The sequence below is a fragment of the Megalopta genalis genome, chromosome 3 (genome assembly GCF_051020955.1).
Source record: "Megalopta genalis isolate 19385.01 chromosome 3, iyMegGena1_principal, whole genome shotgun sequence".
In the NCBI taxonomy this organism is placed as follows: Eukaryota; Metazoa; Arthropoda; class Insecta; order Hymenoptera; family Halictidae; genus Megalopta; species Megalopta genalis.
Genome location: NC_135015.1, coordinates 12323965 through 12334979, shown reverse-complemented (window position 1 = coordinate 12334979; position 11015 = coordinate 12323965). Strand labels below are relative to the sequence as shown.

The 11015-nt window shown below is 33.3% G+C and overlaps 1 protein-coding gene across 4 annotated transcripts; it reads left to right on the top strand.

Moving 5' to 3' along the window:
• The first annotated feature begins 136 nt into the window (after positions 1-136).
• LOC117229649 (ornithine decarboxylase) lies at positions 137-10514 on the top strand. Of its 4 annotated transcripts, XR_004492602.2 has the most exons (11): positions 137-471; positions 2399-2572; positions 2663-2900; positions 2983-3059; positions 3149-3322; positions 3413-3752; positions 3831-4045; positions 4145-4353; positions 8520-8683; positions 9219-9344; positions 10288-10514. XR_004492602.2 is itself a non-coding variant. In XM_033486266.2 (9 exons), exons 3-9 carry the CDS (start codon positions 2714-2716, stop codon positions 7076-7078), a joined length of 1236 nt encoding a protein of 411 aa, XP_033342157.1. In that variant the 5' UTR covers positions 139-471; positions 2399-2572; positions 2663-2713; the 3' UTR covers positions 7079-7130. The 4 variants fall into 4 exon arrangements, 3 of the variants coding, with proteins under 3 accessions (XP_033342157.1, XP_033342156.1, XP_033342155.1); XM_033486266.2 differs by lacking the exons at positions 8520-8683; positions 9219-9344; positions 10288-10514 and adding an exon at positions 7045-7130 and having other exon boundaries at positions 139-471; XM_033486265.2 differs by lacking the exons at positions 8520-8683; positions 9219-9344; positions 10288-10514 and adding an exon at positions 4454-6966 and having other exon boundaries at positions 141-471.
• The last annotated feature ends 501 nt before the right edge of the window (positions 10515-11015 follow it).

Genomic DNA, 11015 nt, shown 5'->3' with positions numbered 1-11015 from the left:
ACGTATGTGTAGTTCAAATCCAAGTAATCGATTCTACGTGTAGTTTCGATTATCGAGGTTAAAATCTCGAAGTTCGAGTTACAAATCGAACGTGTTTCATACTGGATGCATTTGCGAATCTTTCCCGGAGCTCTTGCTCGGTGGTGCGTTCGTGGGAGGAGGTCCAACGGGTTTCGGTAGATTTTAACGAACTTTTCGACACAAGAAACGACTAATTACCTTACTCGATCAGTGTATTGAGATTCGCTCGTAACTCTTGGGTAGTTACGAACGAGCGAACGAATGTTTTTTCTCGACATTTTAAACGAAGAACTGGTTGCGGACGATTTCGACAGGCACTGGTCGCCATACGAACGAAGATTCAACCTTCATCGAAAGATTTGACTGATTTTTGAGATCCAGTCACCGAAAACTTCCACCATTCCGTCAATAACCGAGAGCCGACCCGCAGGGTGGCGATCATTTGATAAGGTATGTCTGTTAGAGCTGCATATTTGCCGTCGCCCTCCAGAACTTATGGCATACTGGTGTCGGTAGCGTACGTCTGTCACGTGAAAAATTTCTTTATCGCCGCCGGATCACAATGTACTTACTACAGATCGGATGTAGTCTCTCTGACGTAAAACAGTATTTAATATGTTAAGTAACTTTGAACCGATGAATCATAGTTTTCACCATTTTCCTCAAGATACGTTTCCACATTATGCGCAATCATCTCCTCAATTTCTTTTCGTGATCTTTGCATTATCTTTTGCAGTTTTTGAATTCATTATAGACTTTATTCGTTACACGCCCAACGCGTCGAGATGAAATTATTTGGACATGATATATGTTACCACTATGGTTACAACTTATTTACTATCTTCGGAACATGTCTCATGTTTGCTGGGAAGTTTGTATTTCAATTTTTCGTTATCTTGAAGTAGCTGCTGTGTACCTAACTCGGTCTGATATTTCCTGTATAAACCAGTAAAATCATAATGAATGACAAAGGTTTCGTTCGAATTTTAATTTTAGATTTCAGATTGCACATGTTCATGAGCAAGAAATTGGTATTATGACTGCTAGTATATTAAGAGTGTTTAATTCCCTTTTAAGTACTTTTGCAAGTAATAATTAAAACAGCAACACAATTATATAGTTGTATAACATACTAACATATTGAACTGACTTACACATACATATTCACATAAATGAAATGTATCATCATAAATTTCAATGTAATAGATTTTATTTATTTTACTGATCATATTCTTCTCCTTTAATAATAAAATTGTTATATTATTAACACAGAAATACTGAATAAAAGTATATATATAAAACTGTTATATATATTATATGTATATACATTTTATGTATTTATTTTATATATTTATATAATTATTTATATAATGATGTCTAGTATTACACATGATTCATCCGAAGATATTACTATGTTGTTTCTGTTTTTTATTTGAATATTTATATTTTATAATTTTTCTCTATTACTACAATTTCTTTTCTGATACAATTATAGTTATATAAATATCAAGATCAATTTAGATACTATATTCATATTATGAGCCTTATGTATGCCATTACACACTCGTATTTTAGAACTCATTCAGACGTTATCTGTAACCAGTTAAATGCTTTTGATGAATGATTGTAATCAGAAAATTTCAGCTAATATAGATTAAACATGGTATTTCCATGCCCCCAATGAAGACTTGATCTTAGAGTGGCGTGTGCATTTCCCCTCCATGTCCAATTGGATCTGCGTGAAACAAGAATCTCTTGGCCGTCAGATAAGCTTTGTTCCATGAAGTAGACTTGGTACCACGCAAAGCCTGCCTGATAGCACTTATCTTTCTCGTATAAATAGTGGCCCAAATAAATGCTTGAGATTCAGTATTGTCTTGTACTCTCGACAGACCACAACTCCTCTTTATTAAACAACGATTCAAGTTGTAAACCAGTGTAACAACTTCATAATTTATTCTTTTTGTATTGTATAATTGTTTTAATCAAGTTATTGCAAAGATAGAGTTGTCTTACAAAAAATTCAACGTTCCCAAATTTTTACCATTATACTTTATTTGTGAAATTGTTATATAAAAGTTACGAGAATTACTTTTCAAAATCAGGTAGGTGTCACAAATATATTTCAAGAAGTAAAGTATGTATTTCTTTTTGAGTTTATATAGGTTTCTAAATACTTCATGCATTTAACTATCCTAAAAAAATTATAATATATTTCTAGACAGAGATAAGAAATATATGTCATTAAATTTGATAATACACATGATAAGATAAAATTAATTCAGAAATATAGCAAAATTTTTTATACTTGTCATTAGAAAAATCAATGTATCGAAATAGAAGAAAAGTAATTTATAAGACAAACTCTTTGTTACAGGGTTCTATCTGCGATAGGCTGGTAGGCCAGTCTATTGGTGGGTGTGTGAATACCTGTGGCAACTGGAAGTTGGCCCTGAACGCAGAGCCCCCGTGGCTTTGCTAGCACCCCCATAGTGATCTTGTCTTAACCCGCCTCCCCACGACTCACACAATTCTCGTTGACAGCTGCCTCGTATGTAGTTATGATTAATAATCATAAAATTAAAGTAATCAATTAATTATTAATATAAAAAATATAATTGAATAATTCTGTTCAATTTAGTTTGCTGCCTAGTGCCTACAGAGTATCTCTTAGAAATTCAAAACAATCAAGATGAAGGTCACAAATTTGGACGAACGCATCCATGTTTTGGACAGTGCGTCAAATGTTATGAGCGTCATCAAAGATATTGCATTGAGTGGATTGCAAGAAGAAGCTTTTTATGTACTTGATATTGGAGATATTGTTCAAAAACACCAAATTTGGAAAGAAAAACTACCACGTGTTAACCCATACTATGGTAATATGATTGTATAGCATTATAGATAATAACATTCTATTGTAAGTTAAAAATTAATTGAATCTTTTTTCATAAATTTCAGCTGTGAAGTGCAATGATAACTTAGTTGTAATTGAGGTACTAGCTGCTCTTGGTATTGGTTTCGATTGTGCATCAAAAGTAAGTGTAATAGGATCTTGCATTATTAATACTAATAATTATTCACAATAAAAAAATGAACATGGATTTTTTACTATTTTTAACTCTAGACGGAGATTAATAAAGTATTAAGTGTTGGAGTAGATTCGTCAAAAATTATATTTGCTAATCCAGCAAAGCCTGCATCACATATTCGCCATGCTGCTGCAGTTGGAGTGGATACAATGACAGTGGACAATGAAAGCGAGTTACATAAAATCAAGAAGCTTCATCCTGATGCTAAGGTAATGGAAGAATATTTTCCTCATTTATAAGTGATGTTACACAAATTTTTGAGCCATAAATTAATATAATATATAAATCATTAATTTCAGATCGTTATTAGAATTCGTTGCGATGCAGAACATGCTCAATGTCAGTTGGGCATGAAATTTGGTTGTGATCCTATATATGAAGCTCCTAATCTTTTGCATCTTGCACGTATGCTAGGACTTACCGTTGTTGGTATCAGTTTCCATGTTGGTTCCGGTTGTCAAGATCCACCAGTATTTTATCGAGCTATACGGCATGCCAAAACATTGTTCGACTTGGCGACAGATCTTGGTTTTAAACCATATTTGCTAGATATTGGCGGTGGCTACCCAGGAAATAAAGGCACCAGTATTGATAAAATTGCTGACGTTATTAACAAAGCACTTGACGAATATTTCAATAGTAAGCAACTAATATAGTCATTCAAAATATTCGTTACGTTTTTACTTTCAATATCATTTAATAAATGATTATTTTCAGCTGATGCTGTTCATGTAATTGCTGAACCTGGCCGATTTTATGTTGCATCTGCATTTACACTTGCTACAAGTATTCATAGCAAACGTGCAGTGCGTGGCAACGAAAATTCACCAAACACAATCACACATAATATGTATTATATCAATGATGGCGTTTATGGCTCCTTCAATTGTTTACTTTATGATCATCAACATGTTACTCCTGTACCTTTAAAGGTAGGTAGAAAGATTTATAAATATCAAATTATATTTACTATGTAACATTAGACTTGTGGAAAGATTCGTTTCTCATAACAATCGTATTGCTCCTAACAGAAAGGTTACGGTAAGATGATTTCCTCAAGTATCTGGGGACCTACATGTGATGGTTTGGATCAAGTCGCAGAAAATGTTTTAATGCATGAAATGGATCTTGGTGATTGGATAATTTTTGAAAATATGGGAGCATACACATTACCTGTCGCTTCTCCATTCAATGGATTTCCTGTACCAAAGGTTCACATTGTTGCTGAGGAAAACATTTGGTACGACATTATGTAATTCTTTTAATTTCTCATATACACGTTGTTGTTAATGTATCTTAATTACACTATTTTTTAATTATTTATGCTATATGTTTTACAGGCTTCTTTTAAAAGATGCTTTGCCCTTGACCGAAGACCATTTTGTTATTGGCAATACACCAGCTAACTTACGACTCGGTCTGGATATTGGTGGAACTGATATTAATGCATGGCGTAATCCAAACATTGAACTGACGTCGGCTGACATTTTGGTTGATGCTACTAATACATCATTCATCTATGATTATGTTGAAGTTGATCCACTGAATTAACTATAGCGAATAGTGCGAACCATTGTAAATGTGCTTTGCATTTTTACAAAGGTTCATTTGTTTCACTTTAAAAATACGATCATGACATTGCTTCAGATTAATTTTGTTTTGAGATTGGTACATTTATGATTGCCTATTTTATATTGTTTTTTTACTTTTAAGCTTCCATTTTTGCGCGAAGCTTTAGTATATGTGAACACTACTAACAATTGATACCATTGCCAAGGAAAGGAAATGTTCATATTTCTCATTCCTTATTAAATATTATGAACGTGCAAATTATTTCCGTTTCCAAACTATATTGATAACATATATCTCTTAATTTCCAATAACAGGGAAATAGAGCGTATAAATTATAGTAATGCACAAGTAAATCAGATTTTCCAATTACTGTTGAAAACTATAGTAAAGATATTGTAGATGTTATTCTGCTGCATGACTCACTGGAGTATTTCTATAAGAGCTGTCATCTCTTTCTAGGAACGTAGTTTTTTACATGTTCCATATAAGCTTTTACAATGATTAGTGAAATGTTTACTAAAGATTTTCATAAGTATTTACGATTTGCACGTTTAACATAAATATCATTGCAGTTTTTTTTTACATATACCATGTTAGTATGAGTTAGAGGAAACTATAGCTTCAAAAAGTAATTATTGCAATGTTTACGAGTGTTTTTATGAACGATTTGACGTCCATGCTTATGGTAACACAATTTCATGCAATTTTCTAATGCATATTTAAATGCAAGTACTACTCACATGATTTATCTGAAATATATAGCACAGATAGTGATTTTGTGAAAGGGCTTAAATGTTGAATCATTTATATATAAACTATTCAAATGACTATTGTAATTTAACTCGTGGTTAAGAAAAGAAAAAAAGAGTTTTAAAAAGACGAAAGAAAAATATAACTAGTAATAATGAAGGTGACGTACACGTCCAGCTTCTGATAAAAAGTAATACAAAATATTTTTCTCGAATTTTTTTGATTTAAAATATCAATAAAACAGGCGAACTCTGTAGGATTGCTAGGAACTTTAGGGCATTGAGGCAGCTGTCACAGAAAAGAAAGATAATTAGTTTCTTAATTAATTATTACTCTTATTGTATTATATGTCAACTATGATTATTGTTAATTAATTATTATTAACGTTTGAATACATGTAATGAAATATATAAAAAATCTATACAATTTTTTTTCATCTTCTATTTTTTCTCTGTTTAAAGGAATCTACGTAATATTAGGTACCACTGGATAATTAAACCTAAGTGATTTCTAATTTAAAACTAGTTATGTGATTTTAAGATATAGAATAAAGACGGTAGTATGTAATAATGTTAAAAAGAAGGTTCATTGATCTAAAAATTCCGAGACTTAAAACTTATCACGAAACGTATTGAAATTTTAAGTTTCAAGTTGTGCGTAAATACGTTATCACGTTACGCATCACCTAAAAGATATAACATGATTAACAATTCCAAATTGAAGAGCGTTGTTATCAAAGTAAATACAGAAGGTTTCACATGTGTCTCTTACGAATATTGACACGTGTACAATTAAATCCATGTTTATAAAATTTCCTTGTTATATAGTTGAAAAATCTTAAATAGTATATGGTTGTGATACTTAATCTTTCCTTCAATTACTTTATAAATATGTAGACTGTAAATTCGTACAACACCAGTGCTCCATATATAGTTTAGTTTCAATATAATGGAAAGCGTAGTACTTATCTAAAGGTTTTAAGGTTTTAGAGAATGATTTATTGTCGAACAAATATAAACATTTTTTCTGATTTACAATATCCAACGGACGATTCTTGTAGAACAGGCATGTTCAAGTGTGACATGTGACTCCGGAATTCCCAGTTGGTCCCGAATTAGAGCTCAATTATCAAAATGAAAGTATCAGGATTCGCGTGACTATATCTTAAATACAGGACGATTGAGAGAGCAATAACTACAGGATACAACAACGTTAGCATCATCACCGATCTTTCGGATAGCTTTTCTACAAATGCGGAAGCATTGAATTGACTTAAAAAAAAAATTTTAAAAAGTTCAATTCTTGTAAAGAATTTTTCTTTCTAAACGTAAATCTGGAAGTAGAATTGCTCTGTCACTCTCGGTTTTTAGAAACATGAATTTTTGTAAAGACGCGATGTTTTCTACAAAAAAAAAAATGAATTGTATGGAAACTGACCCCGCTAGAAAGTTTAAACTAGTCTTAAAAGATAAAAAAAGAATTTTCTGAATATGTGTGTATTTAGTTATTATATAAATTTTGTGATTTTGAATGGCTGTGATGTTCTACATGTTATGTTTACCCCCACCTAAAAAGTTTAATTACATAGCAAATAATCTTTCATTTGCAGGTACACAGACGTAAGTTCGAGTCCAATGTCGTAAATATAATTATATCATAAAGCATGATAAATAAACTATATCGTATTTAATAAAACTGACTTTTTATATGATACAATTTCATTTTTCATTTGTACATGACGTAAATTTCGACAAGAAGACGGGATAAGAAAAGAAATCACTTGAAGGTTTTGTTGCGATCATCGATAATTTTGGTAATACTCTAAAGCGACAACATTGGACACTTCGAGCTGACAACGCTGTAAAATTTAGTCTGCTTGGATCTTGGATCTTCACTTTTACTGTTGCAATCTTGCGTAGTTTATTAGCTGATCGTTCTACATAGGTAGAGTCCGCTAATGTACCAGAACATTTTTTAGAGTCGGTAATTCAGAGCGAAAAATGTATTATTTGCGATGGCTGTTCGGATTTCAAGTCTGTGATTACAAATTTACAATTCATTAGTCCATGCGCGACATGTGCTAATATCACAGACTTACGCAGGTATTAAAGACTTAAACAGGGATCAAAGTTGACTGTATCACTGATCTAGAAACTGAAATCAGAATCTCACCCCGAAAATTGATCAGAACTAAGTTAAAGCGATAATAAATTGTCGTTGAAATATACAAGATTAACTTTTTCCCCACTACAGTTACTCGACATAGGCTAAACGGGTCTCCGATAACAGTCAACCTTGACGTGATGAGACCTGCACAATCGGCATTATCCTCGATTAGTAAACTATTTCAAATCGAGGATCATATTGAGCCAATGGCTGTGAATGTAGAAATTATAGGAATAAAAATCTAGTACCCAATGTAAATTTTTGTTACCCAATAATGGGACTTCAGAAATCCCATTACCATTTCCGCATCGCGCTCATCGTTACCGATATTTCAAAAATATAAGCTTCTTAGTGAGAATCGAGTATTCTGCATACCTCATTTGTATTATGATTTTGAAGCCACAAATTCATACGGCCTGTGTATATTCAAACGACTTTTTTAAAATCTGGAGCTAGAGTCATTACAATCGAAATATGTGTACAACGAAGGTGATTTACCAAAATAATTTTTCTAAATATTTTTGCTTCAAAAGTTTTTCTGTACCTCGAGTACTGTTAGCTATTTTTATTTAAACATTAGATTGCAAAACAGACGAGAGAGAGAGAGAGAGAGAGAGAGAGAGAGAGAAAACTAAAAGGTATCATTAGGAAAAGAAATTCTTATAATTATTAAACAGAGAGATAAAAATAATAAACTTATCAATAGAATATTAACTATGTAACAATTCTTCGACACATTCATACTCTAAAAAATCACTCTGTATGTTTGACGTTATTAATTATTTCCATTAACAATTTAAATGGCAAAATAGTCAAGGTAGTGTTTAACGATTATTAAGAAGTCAGAAATAATAAATTCATTAATAAGTTTGATTTAATAACTCATCGACTGATTTGTAATTTATTCTCAATTTTCAGCTATAAACTTTGTTTCGATGATTCTATGAGCTGGACAGTCTCGAGCTCCGCTGCAACATTGTACAATACAATGTTCAGCCAATCAGCTAATCAGAGGAAAGCAATTTCTACTCCCTTCTCGCTAACGGAGCGTGCTGCGACCGGAGAATCTTGCAAAACTTGAGGTATTACTATAGTTCTCTAGCCGACTGTTCTATTTCGACAAAGGGTGCGAGAAAATCTCTGGTGTTTAGCGATATTGAAACCCCATATGGTCTTCGGTCTACTCTGATACCTCGCCTGTGGTACATGCAATATTCCTGAAATGCATTGAAGAATTGTATAATACATTTCATGGCTCTTTGATTTAAATTCTTGATCACCATACGATTAATTACGAGTACGGCCATAATTTGCTCCAATATGGAGTCATTACAAAGACCATTCTTTGTAGCTTATTCTCCTGTATTACAGCCGTGGTAACAGCGTTTGATTTGAATACTTCTCACCAAGAACGCTGTGATATCACAGGCTTAGAATCCTAAGTTTGTGGTAAAAATATCATCAGTGGCAATCGGTATAGTAGAGCCTAACTGATAACGAAGCTTTAAAGTCTTTCAAAAGTGTGCTAAGAAAGATTAATTTGGAGAGTAATATACTCGTAACTTTTGTCAAGTTTATCTTAATCAGTTGTGTTTCATCAATTTGATCATTGTGCAGGAATCTACATTTTCGGTAGCTGACAAAATGACGGACGAATAAAAAGAGGCAAATATTTCCAGTGTGCGTCGCGAGTGTTACCTTTCGGACCCGAATGCGGGTTGATTGCATCTTTATAATTCTAAGGTATTAAATATGATTACAATTAAGTACTTTGAATATCTACTGGGAACATCTTAGTTCCTCTATATAGTTTTTTAGAGTCTTATCATATTTGCATATCATTTTAAAAGAATAGGGAAATATAATGTCTTTAGAGGAACAGGTTCCAAATGGACGAGTAAAACACGCAAAAGAAAATGAAATGAAAATGAGAAGAACTGAAACGGACGAACGTGTCCCGAGGAATGTATACTGTGAATTGCTTCGACGAGAGAACTAACGGGTGGAATTCCGGGATTTTTATGCGAAACGCTAAATAATAAAATTAGTACGCTGTTAACAGTGCGCCGCGCACCGGCGGTTAAAGCTAATTTAATGATTTTCGTTATTGGCTCGCACACCGTAAAGCTATCGAGGCCCATCTGTTGCCCACGTAGATTTTAATATCGCTCCACTCATTTGCGCCGCCCGAATCGAACCGAATCGCGCTGCCCCATTCCCGATACCATTTCAACGTTTTCAATTCCCTCCGATTATTTGTTTACAACTTTCCCGCTATTGGAAACGCTACTTATCGGCGCGCGGCGCACTATAGGTCCCATCAAGCCATTGAATTTTCAAAAGTTTACGAAATTTTCATCCATCAATTTGATCACCAAAAGCAATATCATTATAATTGATTAACCTGTTGCACTCGAAGCAGTTCTGATTTGAAAACCTAGAAATTTCATTCGATTCAGAATATTTCAAGCGAGTGTATTTACTCGAGGCACATTTTTAATATGTTTTTAGCAATTTATTAAAAACAAACGAATTCAGTAACGTGAAACTTGTTTCAAATTAGAATATGATTGTTTTTTAGTGTCGCTTGATCGTAGCTACTGTAATTTTCAACTCGATTTCTTGAAACGTAGGTCGTTGACAGAATTCATGATTTTTCGAGTGACAGAAGGTACAAATGTTTCAGGGACCGTCTAAGATCAGAAAATAGCACGCTGGAATCGAAAGGTGCAATCGACGTCGCCATTAAAAGCGACGGGACCATTCTTCAGGAACGACAGTGACGTTGCTGTGTTCCATTTTCAGCAAGAACGTTTTGTCGTGTTTGCGAAGAAGTTTGTCGGCTGTAGGTGCGTCTTGTCACGAGGTTGCTGAATAATTCCGTTGGGTATCATAAAGGTACAATGAGACGAGTATTGGCCTTTCGTCGTATTATTGTTAGCTTTTCTTTCCTTGCCTCCACTTTCACAGCTTTCTACACCGAGCTAACAGCTTTTAACACGGCAACACATACAATGCAGAGACGATTATTATTTTCTGACATTAATATAAATCACTGGTACTGTTTATTATTTTATTTTTCAAAAGACAAGTACCTGGAATCAATTGCAGAAGTGTGCATATGCTGAAAGAAGACGAAAAGATAAAAGAAGTGGAATTGTTCTCGTTAGTTGAAATTAAGTAATCTACAAGAGACTCGGCGTAAATAATTTCAATATTTCCATTAACTCTTCACTTTAGTCATGAATACACAAAATCTGCTGTCTACCGATGACTCGCTGTGCATGTAACAGGTGGTAACATTAAAAATTAAAGGGATAAAGTATTCATTGCGATAAACGCTTCGCCAAAATCGATTCATTCGATCACGATTGAATTGCAAATTTTTATTCACTAATAGAACATGCTCTTATA

What these genes read in the sequence shown, in the direction of transcription:
- LOC117229649 (XM_033486265.2), top strand. Translation starts at nt 2,714, where the DNA reads ATGAAGGTCACAAATTTGGACGAACGCATCCATGTTTTGGACAGTGCG. An exon ending in GTTTCGATTGTGCATCAAAA is followed by an intron (nt 3,060 to 3,148) that starts GTAAGTGTAATA and finishes TTTTAACTCTAG; the next exon opens with ACGGAGATTAATAAAGTATT. An exon ending in AGCTTCATCCTGATGCTAAG is followed by an intron (nt 3,323 to 3,412) that starts GTAATGGAAGAA and finishes CATTAATTTCAG; the next exon opens with ATCGTTATTAGAATTCGTTG.